Source organism: Phaenicophaeus curvirostris, chromosome 30 (assembly GCF_032191515.1).
Source record: "Phaenicophaeus curvirostris isolate KB17595 chromosome 30, BPBGC_Pcur_1.0, whole genome shotgun sequence".
Taxonomy (NCBI): Eukaryota; Metazoa; Chordata; class Aves; order Cuculiformes; family Cuculidae; genus Phaenicophaeus; species Phaenicophaeus curvirostris.
The window spans coordinates 4,327,612-4,350,614 of record NC_091421.1 but is presented as its reverse complement, the minus strand read 5'-3'; the positions used below and the strand labels follow the sequence as shown (position 1 = coordinate 4,350,614).

Here is a 23,003-nt window from a genome sequence, read left to right as displayed (position 1 = left end):
TGGGGACATGGGGACAAGGGACCCCATGATGGGACCCCCACCCTGGAGACATGGGGACTCGTGATGGCACCCCCACCTCAGGGACACGGGGACCCTAGGAAAGGGATCCCAAGCTTGGGGACATGGGGACCCCGTGATGGGACCCCCACCCTGGGGACATGGGGACAGAGAACCCCACCTTGGGGACATGGGACCCCGTGATGGGACCCCCAGCTTGAGGACAGGGACCCCGTGATGGGACCCCCACCCTGGGGACATGGGGACTCCATGATGGAACCCCCACCTCGGGGACATGGGGACCCCAGGAAAGGGATCCCAAGCTTGGGGACATGGGGACCCCGTGATGGGACCCCCACCCTGGGGACATGGGGACAGAGAACCCCACCTTGGGGACATGGGACCCCGTGATGGGACCCCCAGCTTGAGGACAGGGACCCCGTGATGGGACCCCCACCCTGGGGACATGGGGACTCCATGATGGAACCCCCACCTCGGGGACATGGGGACCCCAGGAAAGGGATCCCAAGCTTGGGGACATGTGGACCCCGTGATGGGACCCCCACCCTGGGGACATGGGGATGCTATGATGGGACCCCCAGCGTGGGGGGACATAGGGACAGGGGGACCTCAGGAAAGGGACCTCCACTTTGGGGACCTGGGGACAGGGTGACACCAGGAAAGGGATAGGGGGACCCCAGGAGAAGGACCCCGAGCTTGGGGACACAGTGACCCCAATGATGAGACCCTCAGCTTGGGGACCTGAGGACATTGGCCCCATTCTGTCCCCTCCAAGCCCCGGGGACCGAGATTGGGGTCCCTGTCACCTCTCCAAGCCCCAGCGTGGTGGCACCATGGTCCCCCTTGTCCCCTCCTGTCCTAGAGAGTGGGACCAGGGTTCTTCTGTCCCCACTCCAGCCCCCAGGGTGGTGGCACCAGGGTCCCCAAGCCTCAGAGTGGTGGCAAATGGGTCCCTATGTCCCCTCTAGTGCCTGGAATGGTGGCACCGGGGTCCCCAAGCCCCAAGGTGGTGAGACCGGGGTCCTCATGTGGTGGCAAATGGGTCCCCCTGTCCCCTCCAGTCCCCAGGGCGGTGGCACCAGGGTCTCTATGTCCCCTCCAGCCCCCGGGGCGGTGGCACCAGGGTCTCTATGTCCCCTCCAGTCCCCAGGGCGGTGGCACCAGGGTCTCTATGTCCCCTCCAGTCCCCGGGGCGGTGGCACCGGGATCTCCTTGTCCTTGTCAAGCCCCGGGGAGGTGAAACCGGGGTCCCCAAGCCCCAGGGTGGTGGCAGACAGGTCTCCCCGTCCCCTCCAGCCCCCGAGGTGGTGGCACCGGGGTCCCTATGTCCCCTCTAGCCACTGGAATGGTGGCACCGGGGTCTCCAAGCCCCAAGGTGGTGAGACCGGGGTCCCAAGTGGTGGCAGACGGGTCCCCCCATCCCCTCCAGCCCCCGGGGCGGTGGCACCGGGGTCCCCAAGCCCCGGGGTGGTGGCATCAGGATCTCCTTGTCCTTGTCAAGCCCCGGGGAGGTGAAAACGGGGTCCCCAAGCCCCAGGGCGGTGGCAGACGCATCCCTGTGTCCCCTCTAGCCCCTGGAATGGTGGCACCGGAGTCTCCAAGCCTCAAGGTGGTGAGACCGGGGTCCCAAGTGGTAGCAGACGGGTCCCCCCCGTCCCCTCCAGCCCCCGGGGCGGTGGCACCGGGGTCCCCAAGCCCCGGGGTGGTGGCAGATGCGTCCCCCCATCCCCTCTAGCCCCCGGGGCGGTGGCACCAGGGTCTCTATGCCCCCTCCAGCCCCCGGGGCGGTGGCACCAGGGTCTCTATGTCCCCTCCAGCCCCCGGGGCGGTGGCACCAGGGTCTCTATGTCCCCTCCAGCCCCCGGGGCGGTGGCACCGGTGTCCCCAAGCCCCATGGTGGTGGCAGATGGGGCTCCCTGTCCCCTCCAGCCCCCGGGGCGGTGGCCCCGGGGTCCCTATGTCCCCCCCCCCAGCCCCGGGGCGGCGCTGCCGGGTCCCCCCCGTCCCCGCGGCCGTTACCTGCAGGTGGTGCAGCCGGCGCAGCCCCCCCCGGCAGAACAGCTCGTAGAGGAAGGCGGCGGGGCTGGGCCCCGGCATGTCGGCCAGGCCGAGGGGCGCGGGGCGGGGGCGGCGGCGCGGGGGGGCGGGGGGGGCCCCCCCCGGCTCGGGCAGGCGGCGCCGCAGCAGCAGCGGGGCCAGGGAGGGCAGGCGGAGGCTGGGAGGCATGGCGGGACCGGGGTGGGTGGGTGGGGGGACACGGGGGGGACCCGGGGAGGAACCGTGAGGAACCGCGGCCCGAGCCTCGAATGAACCGCGGGCAGCGCCGGCGCCTTTATAAGCGCCCACGTGGAGCCGCGCTGGCCACGCCCCCTCGCGGTCTGGCCACGCCCCCTTATCTAACGCCCATTCGTCGCATTAGGCTTGGCCACGCCCCCTCCCCAACAAACCCCGCCCACTCCGATCTCATTTGCATAAAGGGAGCGTCTCAGCCAATGAGAGCGCGGGAAGGGACGGAGGGGGCGTGGCCTCCTGGAGACTCCGCCCCCTCCCGTCCCAGTCCCTGGGGGACACTGGGAGGGTAGGGGGGGACATGTTTAGCCCCCCCCATCCCAGTCCCATACTGGTTCCCAACGTCTCCAAACTGGTAGGCACTGGGAGGGTGGGGGAACGCGTTTAGCCCCCCCCATCTCAGTCCCATACTGGTTCCCAGCACCCCCAAACTGGGGGACACTGGGGAATGAGGGGAAAGAATTGCTCCCCCCCCATCTCAGTGTTATACTGGTTCCCAGTACACCCTCAAACTGGGTGACACTGGGAGGGTGGGGGGACACGTTTAGCCCCCCCAAACCCAGTCCCATACTGGTTCCCAGCACCCCTAAACTGGGAGCACTGCAAACACACACCTGCCCCCCCATCCCCCAGTCTCATACTGGTTTCCAACACCCTCAAACTGGGGGACACTGGGAGGGTGGGGGGACACGTTTAGCCCCCCCAATCCCAGTCCCATACTGGTTCCCAGTACATCCCAAGCTGGGGCTCACTGGGAGAGTGGGGGGACATGTTTAGCCCCCCCCATCCCAGTCCCATACTAGTTCCCAGCACCCCAAACTGGGGGCACTGGGAGGGCCTGGACAACCCCCCCCCCCCTTCCCAGTCCCATACTGGGGGGGGTTATGGGGGTGCCCCCCCCATTCCTGGGAACTCCCAGTTGCGCCACCGGAAGCGCCAGCGCCTGGAAACCACCCCCCGTCCCCCCCCCGCGGGGGTTTCCTTCCCAGAGGCACAGGGGAAACTGAGGCACGAACACAACCCCCCCCCTCCAAAAAGAAACTACCCCGGGGGGGGCAATTTCTGACCCCCCACAAACTACCCTGGGTGGGGGAAATTCCTGTTCCCTCCCAAATGCCTTTGAGGGGGGCAATTCCTGATGCCCCCCCCCCCCCAAATTACCCATGGGGGCAATTCCTGACACCCTCACCCCCCAAATAACTGAGGGGGGGCAATTCCTGATATCACCCCCCCTACAAAAATTACCCAGGGGGGGCAATTTCTGAGAACCCCCCCAAATAACCAGGGGGAACAACTCCTGACACCCCCAGCCCAATTTACCGAAGGGGGGCAATTCCTGACCCCATCCTGCAAAATTACCGGGGGGGGGGGGCAATTACTGACACCCCCCACATGCAATTAACCGGGGGGGGGGAGGGAGGCGCAATTAGTGACCCCACCACCCCCAAATTATCCAGGGGGGGCAATTCCTGACCCCCGTCTCCAAATAACCAGGGGGGACAACTCCTGACACCCCCCCCCATATTCCTGAAGGGGGGCAATTACTGACACCCCCCCTGCACAATTAACCGGGGGTGGCAATTAATGACCCTGCCACCCCCAAATTATCCCCGGGGGGGGCAATTCCTGACCCCCCCCCCTCCAATCCCCCTGTCGGCGCAGCCAGATGAACACAGACGTGTGGATGCGCTGGTGGCTTTATTACAAAGTGGAGGGGTTGGGGGGGGACAAAAGGGTCCCCTACCCCTTTTTTTAGGGCTCCCCCCCCTCCTCAAAGTGCCCCCCCCGGATCGGGGTCCTGGCAGCGTCGGAAGACAGCGGGGAAGACGGGGCGGCCGGCACGTTGCACCTTGCGACCCTCCTCGGTGGCCGTGGCCAGCAGCGCCGCCACCGGATCGGCCTCCTGGGGGGGGACACACACACAAAAAGGGGGGGTCAGCGCCTTCATAGACCCCCCCCCCCTCAAAAATAACCCCCCCTCGTTTCTCACCAACTCCTCTGGTGGCACCGCCTCGAAGAGCGGGTGCTCCCCAAAATGCGTCACCATCCACTCGTGGAGCTCTGGGACGTCGGTCACCGTGTAGACCAGCCCCTGCGCACCCCCAAATCGAGGGGGGGGCACCCCGTTAATAGGGACACCCCCCCGGCCAAGCAGAACTCTTCCCCTCCCCCCCCCCACAGTGAGAAATCCCCCCTCGTCTTCCAGTCCTGGGGGTACCCGGGGGACACTGGAGGGTTGGGGACATAGCGAGGGATTAAGGATTGAGGTGAGAGGGGGGGATTTGGGGGGGTCATAGGATGAGGGGGGGGTGTCCTGGGGCACCCAGAGTCCCCGTGGGGGGCACCCCCCCCTCATTTCCTAGCCCCAGGGGGACACTGGAGGGAACTGGGGACATGGAGGTTGGGGGGAGCAATAGGATGGGGGGGGGGGGGGGGGGCTGTCCTGGGGGCACCCAGAGTCCCACTGGGGGCACCCTCATTATTGGGGGACCCGCACAGTGAGAAACTGTCCCCACCCCAAGAACCGTGGGGTAGGGAAATGGGGGGGGGACAAGGGAGGGGGGGGGCATGGGGGGGTCTGGGGACCACGGGGTGGGGGTGTAGGGGGGGATGTTTGACACCCAAGGCGGGGGATCCTGAGGATGGGGGGGGGTCCCACCGAAAGTTGGGGTATGGGTTTATTAGGGGTCGGGGGGGAGGTCATAGCAAGGGGGTTGCAGATTGAGGGGGGGGGGGGTCCAGAGCAGACTTGGGGGGCCCGTCGGGGGGGGGTTCTTTGAGGGGGGGTGTCTTTGAGGGGGGGGTCTCACCCCTGGGCGCAGGACGTAGCCGTACTGGGCGAGCAGCGCGGGGCTGATGATTCGCCACTTGTGTTTGGGGCGCTTGAAGTGGGGGTCGGGGAAGAGAAAAAACAGCTTGGAGAGCTGGGGTGGGGGGGGGCACGGGGGGGTTAGTGGGGGGGGCCACAGACCCACAGGCCCCCCTCGAGCACACAGACCTCCACACCCCCCACCAAGAGAGGCACCTGCACCCCCAAACAGCACCCACCCCCCCAAAGAGCAACCATAGCCCCCCCCCCCCAAAAGATGTTCAGGGCACACACAGCCCCCCCCATATCCCATCAGGCACAACCCCCAAAAAGCATCATTCCCCCCCCCAAAATTGGAGCTGCCCCCCCACCCCAAAAAGGCACCCATAGACCCCCCTGATAAGCACAACCCCCCCACTCCAAGGCACCCAGACACCCCCCTAAAAAGCAACCACACCCCCCCCCCCAAAAAAAAAAAGTGTACACAGACCAGTCAAGGGGTCATAGAGGTGGGGGGCATCCCAGGGGTTTGGGGGGGGCCTCGGGGTGTGGGGTCCTAGGGTTTCAGGGGGGCTCTGGGGAGGTCCCAGGGGCTTGGGGGGGCGCTTGGGTGTGCTAGAAATTGCGGGGGGGGGGGGGCTGCTAGGAGTATCCCAAGAATTTGGGGTAAGACTTTCAGGAATTTGGTGGGGCTGGGGGTGTCCCAGGAATTTGGGGGCGTCCCAGGAGTTTGAGAGGAGGCTGAGGGCATCTCAGGAACTTTGGGGCGGGGCTGAGAGTATCCCAGGAATTTGGGGGGGCTCCCAGGGGGTTTGGGGAGGGGGGTTAGGGTGTCCCACAAATTTGTGGGGGGCTAAGAGTGTCCCAGGAATCTGGGGGGCTCCCAGGAGTTTGAGAGGAGGCTGAGGGTGTCTCAGAAATTTGGGGGGGCACTGAGAGTGTCCAGGAATATGGGGGGGCTCCCAGGGGGTTTGGTGGGGGCCTTAGGGTGTCCCACAAATTTGGGGGGGGCTGAGAGTGTCCCAGGAATTTGGAGGGGCTCCCAGGTGGTTTAGGGGGGTTGCTTAGGGTGCCCCACAAATTTGGGGGGGACTGAGAGTGTCCCAGGAATTTGGGGAGGGTCTCCCAGGTGGTTGGGGTGGGGGCTTAGGGTGCCCCATGAATTTGGGGGGGGCTGAGAGTGTCCCAGGAATTTGGGGGGGCTCCCAGGAGTTTGAGAGGAGGCTGAGGGTGTCTCAGGAACTTTGGGGGGGTGCTGAGAGCGTCCCGCTAATTTGGGAGGGTTCCTAGAGGGTTTGGGGGGGGGGGCTGAGGTTATCCCAGGAACTTGGGGGGGGCTGAAAGCATCCTGCTAATTTCAGGGGGTTCCTTGAGGGTTTGGGGGGGCTGGGAGTGTTCTAGGAATTTGGGGGGGCTCCCAGGCGGTTTGAGGGGAGACTGGGGGTGCCCCAAGAGTTGGGGGGCGCTCCCAGGGGGTTTTGGGGGGGGGGGCTGAGGGTGTCCCAGGAGCTCGAGGAGGGGCTGAGGTTGTCCCAGGTATTTGGGGGGGCTCTGAGGGGAGTTGGGGGGGGGGCTCTGAGGGGTTTTGGGGTGCCGGGGGTTTCGGGGTGCCCACCTGGCCCTTGCAGAAGAAGTGGGGCAGGTGTTTCATGGCGTTGCCCCGCAGCACCGCCACGTTGCCGAAGGCGCCGGGCCGAGCCGCCCGCAGCGCCCGCAGCCGCTGCCCCGCGAACGCCGCCACCTTGGCCCGAAGCTCCAGCCCCAGCATGAGCGACCCCGGGAACAGCGGGGACAGCGCCACTGGGGGGGGACAGGGGGTCGGGGGGGGGGGACACGGTCAGAGGGGGGGGGACACGGCAGGAACAGGGGGGGGGACACGGCAGGAACAGGGGGGGGACAGGGGGTCAGAGGGGGGGGGACACGGTCAGAGAGGGGGGACACAGGGTCAGAGATGGGGGGACACAGGGTCAGAGATGGGGGGACACAGGGTCAGAGATGGGGGGACACAGGGTCAGAGATGGGGGGGACAGCAGGAACAGGGGGGGGGACAGAGTCACTGGGGGGGGGGACACGGGGTCGGGGGGGGACACAGCAGGAACAGGGGGACAGTGTCACTGGGGGGGACATGGGATCAGAGTTGGGGGGACACAGCAGGAACAGGGGGGACAGGGCCACTGGGGGGGACACGGGGTCGGGGGGGACACAGCAGGAACAGGGGGGACAGCGCCACTGGGGGGGGGACAGGGTCGGGGCGGGGACACGGGGTCAGAGGAGGGGGGACACAGCAGGAACAGGGGGGACACGGACAGCAGGAACGGGGGGGGACACGGACAGCAGGAACGGGGGGGGACACGGACAGCAGGAACGGGGGGGACACAGGGTCAGAGTGGGGGGGACACAGCAGGAACAGGGGGACAGCACCACTGGGGGGGACAGGGGGTCAGAGGGGGGATACACAGGGTCAGAGGGGGGGACACAGCAGGAACAGGGGGGACACAGGGTCAGAGGGGGGGACACAGCAGGAACAGGGGGGACACAGGGTCAGAGGGGGGGACACAGCAGGAACAGGGGGGACACGGGGTCAGAGTGGGGGGGACACAGCAGGAACAGGGGGGACACGGGGTCAGAGTGGGGGGGACACAGCAGGAACAGGGGGGACACGGGGTCAGAGTGGGGGGACACAGCAGGAAAAGGGGGACAGCATCACTGGTGGGGGGACACAGGGTCGGGGGGGACACAGGGTCAGAGGCGGGGGGGGACACAGCAGGAACAGGGGTGACAGCACCACTGGGGGGGACACAGGGTCAGAGGGGGGGGACACAGCAGGAACAGGAGGGACAGCGTCACTTGGGGGGGACACAGGGTTGCAGGGGGACACACAGCAGGAACACGGGGGACAGCGTCACTGGGGGGGACACGGGGTCAGAGGAGGGGGGGATACAGCATGAAAAGGGGGGACAGCGCCACTTGGGGGGGACACAGCAGGAACATGGGGGACAGCGCCACTGGGGGGGGACATGCTGGGGGGAGTGACAGACAGACTGGGGGGGGTCCAGCACCATAGAGAGGGGACACAGGGTTATGGGGGAGAAGAGTGTCACTGAGGAGGGGACACAGGGACAAGCAGGGCCACTGGGGGTGACGGGGTCGGGGGGGAGATGGCAGGGTCACAGCGCCACTGTGGGGGGACAGGGATGGGGGGGGGAGGGGGACAACACGAAGGGGAATCACAGCAACACTGGGGGAGGGGGCAAGGGACCCCCGGATGGCACCCCCACTGTACCCCCCCCCAAGACCACCCTTCCCCCCCCTCCCCCAGGAGCCCCCCTCCCAAGAACCCCCCCTCTCCCGCAAGAGCCCCCCATCTCCCCAAATCTCACTCAGGAGCCCCCCCCCTCACTCTCCCTCCCCCTTCCCCAGGAGCCTGCCCCTCCCTCACCCCCTAGAGCCCCCCCTCTTCCCCAGAAGCACCCCCCTCCCACCCCCTCACTCAGGAGCCCCCCCTTTCCCCCCCCCCTCACCCAGGAGGCCCCCCCCCTCTCCCCACCCTCACCTAGAAGCAACCCCCTCTCTCCACCCCCCTCACCCAGGAGTCCCCCCTCTCCCCCCTCTCACCCAGGAGCCCCCCCCTCTCTCCCCCCCCTCACCCAGGAGTCCCCCGTAGCCGCAGCCCAGGTCAGCGAACTCGACGCGGGGGGGCGGCTGCCCGGGGGGGGCGGCGGGTGGGAAGAAATCCGGGAAGAGCTCGGCCCAGTCCATGTCCTGCGGGCGGGGGGGGCTGGGGGGGCAGCGGGGGGGGGCGGGGGTGTCACGCGGGGGCGGGGGGCGCACCGGGAAGGAAACAGAAACGGGATGGGGGGGTCCTGGGGCAAAGCCGGGTGGGGGGGGGGGGGGGGGCTCGGAGGTGGGGGCTCCCGGGGCAATAGGGGAGCGGTCCCGAGACTCGAGGCCCGGTCCCGGGGGGAGGGGTCGGTTCCCAGTCCCGGGTGGGGGGAGGGGAGGCGATTCCCGGTGCCGCGGGAGGGGGAGGGGGGGGCAGTTCCCGGTCCGGGTCCCGGTCCCGAGCGGGGAGAGCGGGGGTGGCTCTGTCCCGAGGAAGGGGGTTCCCGGTTCCGAGAAGGCGGGGGGTGGTCATGGGCCCGAGGAAGGGGGCGGCTCCCGGTCCTGGTCCCGGGGGCAGGGGCGGGTCCCGTTCCCTATGGGTTGAGGGGGGGGGCGGTCCTGGTCCCGAGAGGGGGAGTGGGTCCTGGTCCCGAGAGGGGGGGGGGGGGGGCGGGTCCCGGGGAGAGGGTCACCGTCCCGGGGGGGCGGCGGTTCCCGGTCCCGGGGTACCCCGTGGGGCCTTGTCCCGCACTCACTGCCGCAGCCCGCGATCGGCTAGCGGGTTCGCGTGCGCGCGCTGCCGGTAGAAGCGCTTCTGCGGGGCCGCCACCTCCGCCGCCATGGTGAGCCGGGCGGCGGCGGCGCGCGCCGTGACGTCACCTCGCGGCGCCGAGAAATGACGTCAGCGTGCGGGGGGCAAGCCCCGCCCCCGAGACACCACGTGACCCCAGGGGCCACAGGGCCTCCCAGTGAAACCAGTGCTCCCCAGCGCCTCTTATTGCCTCCCAGTGCTCCCAGTGCCTCCCGATGCAACCAATAAAATGTCCTGCCAGTGTAACCAATGCCCTCCAGTGCCCCCCAGTGCAACCAGTGCCTTCCCAGCGCCCCCCAGTGCTTCTAGTGCCTCCCAGTGAAACCAGTGCTTCCCAGTGCAACCAGTGCCCCACGATGCCTCCTAGCGCCTCCCAGTGCTTCCCAGTGCAACCAGTGCCCCCAACTGCCTCCCAGTGCCTCCCAGTGTAACCAACGTCCTCCCAGCGCAACCAGTGTCCTCCCAGTGCTCCCAGTTTCCCCCAGTCCCCCCGCCCCTGCAGCCCCCCAGTTTCCCCTGTTGTCCCCGCCCTCTCCAGTCTCCTAATCCCCCCCAGTTCCCCCAGTGCTCCCAGTTCCCCCCATCCCCCCACCTCCTCTATCCCCCCAGTGCCCCCAGTTCTCCCAGTTCCCCCCGTCATCCCCCCTCAGTGCTCCCAGCCCCCCTCAGCCATCCCAGTTCTGCCACCTCCACCCCCCCCCCAGTGCTCCCAGTTCCCCCAGTTCCCGGCACCGGGCGGGGGGGGGTTGGGCTGTGGTTTTCAGGGGCGATTTCTGAGAAGGGCGGGGGGGGGGGGGTTGTGCAACGAGGGCCGGGAACGGCGCGTGGGGGGAACCCCAGTGGTCCCAGTACTCCCAGTGCCCTCCCAGTGCCATCACTACTGCTCCCTACTGCTCCCAGTGTCCCCCAAGAACTCCCAATACTCCCAGTGCCTTCCCCAGTGCTCCCAGTGTCCCCCAGTGCCCTCCCCAGTGCTCCTATTGCCCCCTCAGTACCCCCAGTGCCCCCCAGTGCTCCCAGTGCTCCCAGTGACCCCAGTGCTCCCAGTGCTCCTATTGCCCCCCAGTGCTCCCAGTGACCCCAGCACTCCTATTGCCCCCCCCGTGCTCCTATTGCCCCCAGTGCTCCCAGTGACCCCAGTGCTCCCAGTGCTCCTATTGCCCCCCAGTGCTCCCAGTGACCCCAGTGCTCCCAGTGCTCCTATTGCCCCCAGTGCTCCCAGTGACCCCAGTGCTCCCAGTGCTCCTATTGCCCCCCAGTGCTCCCAGTGACCCCAGTGCTCCCAGTGCTCCTATTGCCCCCAGTGCCTCCCAGTGACCCCAGTGCTCCCAGTGACCCCAGTGCTCCCAGTGCTCCTACTGCTCCCCACGCTCCTATTGCCCCCCAGTGCCTCCAGTGACCCCAGTACCCCCTTGTGCTTCTATTTCCCCTCCCAGTGCCTCCCATTACTCCCAGTGAGCCTGTTTCCCCTCCCAGTGCCTCCCAGTGCTCCTGTTTCCACTCCCAGTGCCTCCCATTACTCCCAGTGCTCCTGTTGCCCTCCCAGTGCCTCCCAGTTCTCCTATTGCCCCCAGTACCCCCCTTGTCCCCCCCCTTGTCCCTTGTCCCCTGCCCCCCAGTGCTGCATTAACCCGGTGACGCAGGAGGTGACGTGGGTGGCCGGGGTCCAGGGGGGGCCGGGGGGGTGTGGGGGGGTTGGTGGCCCAGGCCGGTTGTTCATTAGCCCCGAGGGACCCCCCGGGGGGGGGGGGGAGACAGGGAGTCACCCCCCCCCAGTTATTGATTATCCTGGAATGGGGCTGGGGGGGGGGGTGCTGGCCAGGGGACATGGGGAGGGGGGCAGGGGGACAAGGGGACATGAGGACAGGGGGGCATGGGGACAGGGGTGGGGAGCAAGGGGGTGGGGATAGGGGGACATGTGGACAGGGGACATGAGGACAGCAGGACAGGGAGATGGGGGTCAGGGGGACAGGGGTACAGGAGACAGGGGGGCAGGGGACATGGGGACAGGGGGACAAGGGGATGGAACAGGGGGACATGGGGACAGGGGATGGGGACAGGGGGACAGAGGACATGGGGAGGGGATCATGGGGACAGGGGACATGGGGACGAGGACAGGGGGACATGAGGATGGGGAGACAGGGGACAGGGGTCATGGGGATGGGGGACAGCAGGACAAGTGGCCAGTGGCCAGGGGACATGGTGAAGGGGGATGGGGGACAGGGGGACATGGGACACTGGGACTGGTCTGGGGACACTGGAGGTGCAGCTGGGGACACTGGGATGGAGCTGGGGTCACTGGGAAGAGAAAGGGGACACTGGAGGTGCAGCTGGGGACACTGGGACTGGTCTGGGGACAGTGGGATGGAGCTGGGGACACTGGGGGCTAGTCTGGGGCTCTGGGGTGGAGCTAGAGACACTGGTCTGGGGCCACTGGGACAGGTCTAGAGGAACTGGGATGGAGCTGGGGCCACTGGGATGGAGTAGGGGACACTGGGACTGGTCTAGGAGCACTGGGATGGAGCTGGGGACACTGGGACTGGTCTGGGAGCACTGGAACAGAGCAGGGGACACTGGGAAGGAGCTGGGGGCACTGGGCGCTGGTCTGGAGACACTGGGACTGGTCTGGGAGCACTGGGATGGAGCTGGGGACACTGGTCTGGGGACACTGGGTGGGGGGCACTGGGACCCTGGGGAGTCCCCGCGGTTCCCAGGGTTTTCCCGCCCTTTTCCCAGCCAATCGCGCGGCGGCGCCGTCGCGCCAGGATGACGTCACACAGACACGCCCTCTTCGTTCCCACGCGCGGGAGGCGCGTGACGTCATCGCGGCGCGCCGCGAGCGGACGGGACCGGGGATGCAGCGCGCGGTGCTGGGAGCGGCCTGGGGGGCGGCGCGGGTACCGGACCCCAACCGGGACACCCCCCCCCCCATCCCCCCCTAACCGGGACACCCTCCCCCAGCCGGGAAAGCCCCCCGGGACCCTCCCCGAGCGGGACATCCCCCAAAGAGAGAACCCCCCCACTCCCGCGGCCCCCCCCCAACCGGGCCCCTTCCCCCCGGGTCCCCCATATTCCAGGTTCCAACCCCCCCCCTCACTCCCCCCCCCGCCCCGAGACTCCTACCGCCTTCGGGGCTCCCCCCCGCCCCAACCGGGGCCTCCCCCTCCGGGACCCCTCTTTAAGATCCATCCCCTCCACTTCACGACCCCCCCATCTCTCACCGCCCCCCCCCCTCTCTTTCTCTCTCTCCACGCCCCCCCCCCCCCCCCACCGCAGGCCCCCCCCCTCGCGGTGGTTCCGCGTGGCCCCCCCCGCGCGGGCGCTGGACAAGGCGGCGCTGCTGGAGCTGCGGAGGAGAACGGGGCTGCCCGTGATGCAGTGCCGGGCGGCGCTGGAGCGCTGCGGGGGGGGGGCTGCAGCAGGTGGGGGGGGGGTACAGGGTTTGGGGGGGCTGCAGCAGGTGGGGGACACGGGGGGCATGGGGTTTGGAGGGGCTGCAGCAGCTGGGGGGTCATGGGGGGGGCTGCAGCAGGTGGGGGGCATGGGGGGGATATGGGTTTTGGGGGGGCTGCAGCAGGTGGGGGGGACACGTGGGGGCTGCAGCAAGTTGGGGGCTATAGGGTTTGGGGGGGCTGCAGCAAGTGCGGGGGTCACGGGGGGAGCTGCAGCAGCTGGGGGGGCACGGGGGGCTGTAGCAGCTGGGGGGGCTGCAGCAGGGGGTGGGGGGTCACGGGGGGTATGGGGTTTGGAGGGGGCTGCAGCAGATGGGGGAGTATGGGGGGGCAAGGGGCTGTGGGGGGGCTGCAGCAGGTGGAGGGGGCATGGGGGGGTTGCAGCAAGTTGGGGGGTACAGGGTTTGGGGGGGCTGCAGCAAGTGGGGGGGTCACAGGGGGTCTGCAGCAGCTGGGGGGTATGGGGGGTATAGGGTTTTGGGGGGGCTGCAGCAGGTGGGGGAGTACTGGGGGGCAAGGGCTTTGGGGGGGTCTGCAGCAGGTGGGGGGGCTGCGGCAGGTGGGGGGGCATGGGGGGGCTGCAGCAGGTGGGGGGCACGGGGAGTATGGGGTTTGGGGGGGCTGCAGCCGGTGGGGGGGGCACGGGGGGGCTGCAGCAAGTTGGGGGGTACAGGGTTTGGGGGGCTGCAGCAGGTGGGGGGGTCACGGGGGGGCTGCAGCAGCTGGGGGGCATGGGGGGTATAGGGTTTGGGGGGGCTCCAGCAGGTGGGGGGGGCACAGGTGGTTATGGGGCTGCAGGAAGGTGGGGGGACATAGGGCTGCGGGGGGGGGGGCTGCGGCAGGTGTGGGGGGCATAGGGGGGTGCGGGGCTTTGGGGGGTCTCCAGTAGATGGGGGGAGAACAGCCTGGGGGGGGGGGTGCTTCTTGGGGGGGGCGCAGGGGGGTGTGGAGCTTGGAGGTGGGGGGAGCTGGGGGGGGGTCTCCAGCAGGTGGGGGGCACAGGTTATAGCGGGGGCTGGAGCAAACTTTGGGGGGGGGGGGCTAGAACCCCCCCCAACCCCCCCTAATTTGCCCCCCCCCAATGCCTGGATTTCTCCCCAACCCCCCAATTTAAGCCATCATTCACCTAATTTACCCCCAACCCCCCCAATTTGCCCCCCACCCCCCTAATTTAACCCCTAAATGCCCTCATTTGCTCTTCCCTCTCCCTAATTTGCCCCCACCCCATGATTCTCCCCCCTTTGCCCCCAGCTCCCCAAATTTACCCCCCCAATGCCCCTCAATTTGCCCTTCCAACTCCCAAGTCTGACCCCCAGTTCTTTAATTTGCCCCCTACCCCTCAGTTCCCCCTAATTTGCCCCCCACCCCTCAATGCCCCCCAATTTAGCCCCCGCATCCCTCTAATTTAACCCCCCAACCCCCTAATTTAACCCCCAATGCCCTTATTTGCCCCCCCACCCCCAGTGCCCCAGGGTTGAACCCCTGCATCCCTCTAACATGACCCCCCTCAATTTGCCCCAAGCCCCCCAAATTAGTCCCTCAACCCCCCAATCTGCCCTCCTAACCCTCCAATTTGCCCCTCAATCCCCCTAATTTAACCCCTCAACCCCCTCAATTTGCCCCCAACCCCCCCAAATTTGCCCCGACCCCCCCAATCTGCCCTCCTAACCCCCCAATCTGCCCTAATTGACCCCTCAATCCCCCTAATTTAACCCCCAACCCCCTAATTTAACCCCCAATGCCTTTATTTGCCCCTCAATCCTAGTGCCCTTGGGTTGAATCCCTGCATCCCTCTAATATAACCCTTCTAATTTGCCCCCCAACCCCCCCAAATTTGCCCCAACCCCCCCAATTTAGTCCCTCAACCCCCCAATCTGCCCTCCTAACCCCCCCAATTTGCCCCTCACTCCCCCTAATTTAACCCGCCAACCTTCCCGAATTTGCCCCCAACCTCCCCAAATTTGCTCCACCCCCCCCAATTTAGTCCCTCAACCCCCCAATCGGCCTCCCTAACCCCTCAATTTGCCCCCCAACCTCCCCAAATTTGTCCCGACCCCCCAACTTAGTCCCCCAACCCCCCAATCTGCCCTCCTAATCCCCCAATTTGCCCCTCACTCCCTTTAATTTAACCCCTCAACCCCTCCAATTTGCCCCCCAACCCCCCTAATTGCCCCCCCGTGCCCTCCAGGCGGAGGCCTGGCTGCAGGAGGAGGCGCGGCGCCTCGGCATCCTTCGCGCGGCCGAGCCGGGGGGCAGCGAGGGGCTCGTGGGGCTCCTGCGCGAGGGTCCCGCGGCCGCCATGGTAGAGGTGGGTAGTTTTTTTTTTTTTTTGGGGGGGGTGGCGTGTGTCTCTCACCCCGAGACTTGTGGTTTGGGGGGGGTCATTGTTGCGTTTTCTCCTCTCCCAGGTGAACTGCGAGACGGATTTCGTGGCGAGGACGGTGGATTTCCAGCGCGTGGTGGAGCAGGCGGTGCTGAGCACCCTGGCGCTGTGCCGCGCCACCCCCGCACCCCCAACCTGCTCCAAGGTGAGGGGGGGGTTCAAAAGGGGGCTGGACCCCCCCAAAACTTCTCTAGACCCCCCCCTAAATCAAACCCCCCCCCCAATCTTGCAGCATCTGCTGAGCGAGGAGGAGCTGGCGCAGCTGCGGACAGAGCAGGGGGAGCTGCTCAGTGATCACATCGCGGTGGCAACCAGTGAGGGGGGGGGCAAAATTGGGGGGAGGGGGGCAATATTGGGGGGAGGGGGGGCCCTTTTGGGGGGGCAGGAAGCTTTAAGGGGGGAGAGGATGACCCTAGGGGGTAGAAGTTGCTTTTGGGGGGTCAGAGATCACTTTGAGGGGTGAGAAACTGTCTGAGGGGGATAGGAAACCCCCTTGGGGGGGTAAAATGGACTGGGGGGGCAGAGCGGGGAGTGCAGATTTGGGGGTCCCAGATAAAGGGGGTGCGGATTTGGGGTGATGAGGGTCCCAGATTGGGGGGGGACGCAGATTTAGGGGTGCTGGGGGTCCCAGATTGGGGGTGTGTGAAGCATTAGGGGTGCTGGGTAGTAGATTAGGGGGCAGATTGGGGGTGCTGGGGGTCCCAGATTGGGGGGGCGTGAAGCATTAGGGGTGCTGAGGGGTAGATTGGGGGGGCAGATTGGGGGGTGCTGGGGTTGTGCAGATCTGGGGGTATAGTTTGGGGGTGCAGATTTGGGGGTGTGGATCTAGGGGTGCTGGGATTGTGCAGGTTTGGGGGTGCAGATTAGGGGTGCGGATCTAGGGGTGCTGGAGTTGTGCAGGTTTAGGGGTGCAGATCTGGGGGTGCAGGGTTTGTGAAGGTTTGGGGTGCGGATCTGGGAGTATAGACTGGGGGTGCAGGTTTTGGGGGGTGGATCTAGGGGTGCAGGTTTGGGGATGTGGATCTGGGGGTACAGGTTTGGGGGTGCGGATCTAGGGGTGCAGGGGTTGTGCTGGTTTCGGGGTGTGGATCTGGGGGTGCAGGGGTTGTGCAGATCAAGGGGTGCAGGATCGGGGGGTGCAGGTTTGGGGGGGTGGATCTGGAGTCGCTGGGTTTGTGCAGGTTTGGGGGTGCAGATTTGGGGTACAGGTGGGGGGTGGATCTAGGGGTGCTGGGGTTGTGCAGATCAGGGAGCGCAGACAGGGTACTGGTTTGGGGGTGCAGATCTGGGGGTGCAAATGTGGGGTCGCAGGTTTGGGGATGCGGATCTGGGGGTGCTGGGGTTGTGCAGGTTTGGGGGTGCAGATTAGGGGTGCGGATCTAGGGGCATGGGGTTGTGCAGATCTGGGGGTGCAGGTTTGGGGGTGCAGATTAAGGGTGTGGATGTGGCGGTGCAGGGGTTGTGCAGATCAGGGGCTGCGGATATGGGGGTACAGGGATTGTGCAGGTTTGGGGGTGCCGATCTGGGGGTGCAGGGGGTGTGCAGGCTTGGGGATGCGGATCTGGGGGTGCAGGGGTTGTGCAGGTCTGGGGGTGTGGATCTGGGGTTGCAGGTTTGGGGCTGCAGGGGCTCTGCGGGTTTGGGGGTGCAGGAGTTGTGCAGACTGGGGGTGCGGATCTGGGGTGGTTCAGATCTGGGGGTGCCAGGGGGGTTGTGCAGGCTTGGTGGGGTGGATCTGGGGGTGCCGGGGCTGTGCAGGTCTGGGGGTGCCGATCTCGGGGTGTAGAGGTTGTGCAGGTCTGGGGGTGCTGATCTGGGGATGCAGGGGTCGTGCAGGTCTGGGGGTGCCGATCTGGGGGTGCAGGGGCTCTGCGGGTTTGGGGGGTGCAGGGGTTTGTGCAGGTTTGAGGCGGGGGTCTGGGGGCGCAGGGGTTGTGCAGGGCTGGGGGTGCTGATCTGGGGGTGCAGGGGTTGTGCAGGCTTGGGGATGCGGATCTGGGGGTGCAGTCTGGGGGCGCAGGGGTTGTGCAGGTCTGGGGGTGCCGATCTGGGGGTGCCAGGGGTTGTGCAGGTCTGGGGTGCCGATCTGGGGGTGCCAGGGGTTGTGCAGGTCTGGGGGTGCCGATCTGGGGGTGCCAGGGGTTGTGCAGGTCTCGGGGTGCAGATCTAGGGGGTGCAGGTTTGGGGGTGCCGATCTGGGGGTGCAGGGATTGTGCAGGTTTCGGGGGGTGGATCTGGGGGTGCAGGGGTTGTGCAGTTCAGGGGGTGCAGACTGGGGTTGCAGATCTGGGAGTGTGGATCTGGGGGTGCAGGGATTGTGCAGATCAGGGAATGCGGATTTGGGGGTGCAGGGATTGTGCAGGTCTGGGGGTGCCGATCTGGGGGTGCAGGGGCTCTGCGGGTTTGGGGGTGCAGGGGTTGTGCAGGTTTGAGGGGGGGGTCTGGGGGTGCAGGGGTTGTGCAGGCTTGGGGGTGCGGATCTGGGGGTGCAGGGCTTGTGCAGGTCTGGGCGTGCAGATCTGGGGGTGCAGGCGTTGTGCAGGCTTGGGGGTGCAGATGTGGGGGTGCAGAGGTTGTACTGGTCTGGGGGTGCCGATCTGGGGGTGCAGGGGTTGTGCAGATCTGGGGGTGCAGATCTGGGGGTGCGGATCTGGGGGTGCAGGTCTGGGGGTGCGGATGTGGGGGTGCAGTCTTGGGGCGCAGGGGTTCCCCCCCGCTCCGAGCGCTCTCTCCGTTGCAGCCAAGCTGGGCGAGCGGGTGCTGCTGCGGCGGGCGGCCTGGCTGCGGGTGCCGGCGCGGGCCGGGCTGATCGGCGCGTACGCCCACGGGCGGCCGGCGGCCGCGGGCCGAGCGGTGGCCACGGGCACCTACGGGGCGCTGGTGGCCTGCGTGGCCGGCGAGGCGAGCGAGGCGGCGCGGCTGGAGGAGCTGGGGCGCCAGCTGGCTCAGCACGTGGTGGGCTTGGCGCCCGCCGCGCTGGGCTCGGCGCAGGCCGAGGAGCCGCGCGGCGAGGACGAGCCGCGGCTGCTGGCCCAGGGCTTCTTGCTGCAGCCCACGCTGGCCGTGGCGCAGCTCCTGCGCCAGCGCGGCCTGGCCGTCAGAGACTTCCTGCGGTTCCGCTGCGGAGACCGCCACGCCGCCACCGCGCCCGCCGATGTGCCCGCCGAGGGACCCGCCGACGGACACACGGACGGCAGGGAGCCCCAGGCAGCCCCGCAGTGAGGATGGACCCACGGACAGACTGACAGACGGACCCACGGAGAGCAGAGAGCACCAGCCAGGCCCACAGTTGAGGACAGACCCATGGACGGATCCACGGAAGGACCCACGGACAGCAGAGACCCCCAGCCAGCCCCACAGTGAGGATGGACCCACAGACAGACTGACAGATGGACCCACAGAGAGCAGAGAGCGCCAGCCAGCCCCACAGTGAGACCTGATCCACAGACGGACCTACGGACAGCAGAGAGCCCCAGCCAGCCCCGCAGTGAGGATGGACCCACAGACAGACTGACAGACGGACCCATGGAAAGCAGAGAGCGCCAGCCAGGCCCACAGTGAGGACAGACCTACGGACAGACCCATGGATGGACCCACAGATGGCAGAGACCCCCAGCCAGCCCCACAGTGAGGTCAGACTCATGGATGGACCCACAGACGGACACATGGACAGACCCACAGACAGCAGGGAGCCCCAGCCAGCCCCACAGGGAGGATGGACCCATGGACAGATGGACAGACAGCAGAGAGCCCCAGCCAGCCCCACAGTGAGGACAGACTCACAGATGGACCCACAGACAGATGCACGGACAGACCCATGGATAGCAGGGAGCCCCAGCCAGCCCCACAGGGAGAATGGACCCATGGACAGACCCACAGATGGACCCACGGACAGCAGAGAGCCCCAGGCAGCCCCGCAGTGAGGACAGACCCATGGATGGACCCACAGACGGCAGAGACCCCCAGCCAGCCCCACAGTGAGTCCTGAACCATGGATGGATCCACAGAAGGACACACGGACAGCAGAGAGCCCCAGGCAGCCCCACAGTGAGGTCAGACTCATGGATGGACCCACAGACGGACACACGGACAGACCCACAGACAGCAGGGAGCCCCAGGCAGCCCCACAGGGAGAATAGACCCATGGACAGACGGACTCACGGAAAGACGAGAACCCCAGCCAGCTCCACAGTGAGTCCTGACCCATGGATGGATCCATGGACGGACACACAGACAGCAAAGAGCCCCAGCCAATCCCACAGTGAGGACAGACCCATGGACGGCAGAGAGCCCCAGCCAGCCTCACAGTGAGGATGGAGCCACAGACGGACAGACTGACAGACGGACCCATGGAAAGCAGAGAGCGCCAGCCAGCCCCACAGTGAGGACAGACCTATGGACAGACCCATGGATGGACCCCCAGATGGCAGAGACCCCCAGCCAGCCCCACAGTGAGGATGGAGCTATGGACAGACGGACTCACGGAAAGACGAGAGCCCCAGCCAGCTCCACAGTGAGTCCTGACCCACGGATGGATCCACGGACGGACACACGGACAGCAAAGAGCCTCAGCCAATCCCACAGTGAGGACAGACACACAGACAGACCCATGGACAGCAGAGAGCCCCAGGCAGCCTCACAGTGAGTCCTGACCCACGGACAGACTGACAGACGGACCCATGGAAAGCAGAGAGCCCCAGCCAGCCCCACAGAGAGGACAGACCCACAGACAGCCCCACAGACAGACCTAGGGACACCCCAGCCCCCCAGCGAGCCCTGACGGACAGACGGACCCACGGACAGACAACCTACAGCAGATGCTGCCCCCCTGAGCCGATGTGGGGCTGGGGGGGGGGACACACTGTGACCCCCCCTGCAATCTGGGGGGCCGAGAATAAAGATGGTGGAGGAGCTGCTGGTCGCTCTTGGAGGGGGGGGGTGGGATTTTCTACTGGTTTTTAATGGCAAACTGGTCCAAAAATGAGGGGGGGGGGTAGGGAATGGGTGACAGACCCCCCCCCCCCCAGCTCTGGGCCCCCCCGGCCCCCCCTCAGCGATGCCTCGGGCCGCCTCCCGGGCCAAGTAACCGGGCACAGGCCGGCGGCACAGCCTGTCCGGGATTACTTGAACCGGGCGGTGACCCCCGTGACCCCCCCCCCCTAAAACATGGAAACCCCCCCTGTGCCCCCCCAAAGCCCACAGGCTGCGGGGGGCGTCATAGAGGGGTAAGGGGTGCGGGAATGGGGGGTTCATGGGGGCCATAGGGGCTCAGGGGGGGTTAAGGAGGGGGGTGGGGGGGTCATGGGGGGCAGGGGTCACAGTTGGGGGGGGGAATGGGGTGGGGGGGTCACAGGGGGGTAAGGGATGGGGGGTTCATGGGGGCCATAGGGGCTCGGGGGGGGTTAAGGAGGGGTTGGGGGGTCATGGGGGGCAGGGGTCATAGTTGGAAGGGGGGGAATGGAGTGGGGGGGTCACGGGGGGTAAGGGATGGGGGAATGGGGCGTTCATGGGGGCCATGGGGGCTCGGGGGGGGTTAAGGAGGGGGGTGGGGGGGGTCATGGGTCACAGTTGGGGGGGGGATGGGGTGGGGGGGGGTCACAGGGGGGTAAGGTAAGGGATTGGGGGTTCATGGGGGCCATAGGGGTAGGGGGGCAAGGGGTCATGTAAGGGGGGGTCATAGGGGGCAAGGGTGGGGGGGGGAATAGTGGGGGGGGGGTTCACAGGGGGGTAAGGGATGGGGGAATAGGGGGTTCCTGGGGGCCATAGGGGCTCGGGGGGGCAGGGGTCACAGTGAGGGGGGTTAAGGAGGGGTGGGGGGTCATGGGGGGCAGGGGTCACAGTTGGGGTGGGGGAATGGGGGGTTCATGGGGGCTATAGGGGGTGGGGTCAGGGGGGGTCATATGGGGGGGTCATAGGAGGCCAAGGGTCACAGTGAGGGGGGGGTCACAGTGGGGGGGGTCACAGGGGGATAAGACATGGAGGAATGGGGGGTTCACGGGGGGGCAGGGGTCACAGTGAGGGGGGTCATGGGGGGGCATCATGGAGTGGGGGGAATGGGGGGTGGGATAGGGGTTGGGAGGGTCATAGGGGGGCAGGGATCAGAGTGGGGGGTTCATGCAGGGGTGGGGGTGGGTCACAGGGGACAAGGAATGGGGGTGTTCATGGGGCCATAAGGGGTGGGGGTCTGGGGGGGGGGCAAGGGGTCATGGAGGGGTGGGGGGATCATAAGGGGGCAGGGGTCACAGTGGGGGGGGGTCATAGGGGGTGGGGGGAAAGGGTTGGGGGGGTCACGGAGGGACAGGAGTGACAGTGGGGGGGGGCAAGGGGTCACTGTGGGGGGAGGGGGGGGTCTATGATGGGGGGGGGGCAGGGTTCCCAGTGAGGGGAATTGGGGGGGGGGGTGTTGGGGTGTCACAGGGCCCTGGGGGGGAGGGGGGGGCCCCTGTTTACCTCGCCGAGCGCCTGGTCACGTGGGGCCGCGTCACTTCCGGGGGGCGGGGCCTCTCGCTCCCCTCCCCCCCCCCAATTCCTCCTGTTTCACCCCAAACCCCTCGTTTTCACCCCCAATTCCTCCTCTTTTATCCAAAATTCCACCCTTTTCACCCCAAATGCCTCCCTTTTCGCCCCCCAGTTCCTCTTGGCTCGTCCCAAATTCCTCCTTTTTTCACCCCAAATCCCTATTTCTCCCAGAAATCCTTATTTTCTCCCCAAATTCCTCCTCTCTCACCCCGGAATCCTCCTGTTTGAACCCAGATTCCTTCCCTTTTACCCCAATTCCTCCTATTTTACCCCAAATTCCTCCTTTTTGGCCCCAAAATCCTTCTATTTCTCCACAAAATTCTCATTTTCACACCAAATCCCCCCTATTTCTTCCCAAAATCCTTATTTTCACCCTAAATTCCTTCCTTTTCACCCAATTCCTCATATTTATCCCATATTCTTCCTTTTTACCTCAAACTCCTCCTGTTTCTCCCCCAAATTCCTTCTCCTTGACCCCAGATTCCTTCATTTTCACCCAAGTCCTTGTTTTTCACCCCAAATTTCTCCTCTTTTACCCAAAATTCCTCCCTTTTCACCCTCAATTCCTCTTGTCTTGCCCCAAATTCCTCCTTTTTTACCCCAAATCCCTATTTCTCCCAGAAATCCTGGTTTTCACCCCAAATTCCTCCTGTTTTGCACAAATTCCTCCTCTCTGACCCCGGAATCCTCCTATTTGAACCTAGATTCCTTCTTTTTCATCCCAATTCCTCTTACTTTACTCTAAATTCCTCATTTTTGACCCCCAAATCCTCCTATTTCTCTGCAAAATCCTTGTTTTCACACCAAGCTCTCCCTGTTTCTTCCCAAAATCCTCATTTTCATACCAAACTCCCCCATTTCTTCCCAAAATCTTTATTTCCACCCCAAATTCCTCATATCTATCCCAAATTCTTCCTTTTTACCTCAAATCCCTCCTGTTTCTCTGCCAAATCCTTATTTTCACCCCAAATTCCTTCTTATTGACCCCAGATTCCTTTCTTTTCACCCAAGTCCTTTTTACACCATGATTCCTCCTCTTTCTCCCCAAAATCCTTTTTACCCCAAATTCCTTTTTTTAAATGCAATTCCCTTCTCCCTTTTCTCCTTCTCCCCTTTTCC

General features: G+C 65.9%; 3 protein-coding genes across 5 annotated transcripts in view; 1 reads left to right on the top strand and 2 right to left on the bottom strand.

Moving 5' to 3' along the window:
- Positions 1 to 2,117, bottom strand: part of LOC138732385 (25-hydroxyvitamin D-1 alpha hydroxylase, mitochondrial-like) — a 37,697-nt gene extending 35,580 nt beyond the window's left edge. The window contains exon 1 of the mRNA XM_069878981.1: positions 2,038 to 2,117. Coding sequence (XP_069735082.1) covers positions 2,038 to 2,115 — 78 coding nt within the window. The 5' untranslated portion in view covers positions 2,116 to 2,117. The remainder of the gene's footprint in view (positions 1 to 2,037) is intronic.
- Positions 2,118 to 3,990: 1,873 nt separating this feature from the next.
- On the bottom strand, positions 3,991 to 9,573 carry METTL1 (methyltransferase 1, tRNA methylguanosine). 3 transcript variants are annotated; one of them, XM_069878939.1, is made up of 6 exons: positions 9,475 to 9,573; positions 8,764 to 8,894; positions 6,732 to 6,916; positions 5,118 to 5,231; positions 4,298 to 4,399; positions 3,991 to 4,210 (listed from the first exon to the last, which is right to left on the bottom strand). In XM_069878939.1, exons 1-6 carry the CDS (start codon positions 9,558 to 9,560, stop codon positions 4,079 to 4,081), a joined length of 750 nt encoding a protein of 249 aa, XP_069735040.1. In that variant the 5' UTR covers positions 9,561 to 9,573; the 3' UTR covers positions 3,991 to 4,078. The 3 variants fall into 3 exon arrangements, with proteins under 3 accessions (XP_069735040.1, XP_069735041.1, XP_069735042.1); XM_069878940.1 differs by having other exon boundaries at positions 5,118 to 5,189; XM_069878941.1 differs by lacking the exon at positions 5,118 to 5,231.
- A 2,723-nt stretch (positions 9,574 to 12,296) lies between these two features.
- TSFM (Ts translation elongation factor, mitochondrial) lies at positions 12,297 to 20,276 on the top strand. Its single transcript, XM_069878952.1, has 7 exons — positions 12,297 to 12,427; positions 12,807 to 12,952; positions 13,656 to 13,675; positions 15,171 to 15,290; positions 15,391 to 15,510; positions 15,598 to 15,679; positions 18,106 to 20,276. Exons 1-7 carry the CDS (start codon positions 12,297 to 12,299, stop codon positions 18,585 to 18,587), a joined length of 1,101 nt encoding a protein of 366 aa, XP_069735053.1. The 3' UTR covers positions 18,588 to 20,276.
- The last annotated feature ends 2,727 nt before the right edge of the window (positions 20,277 to 23,003 follow it).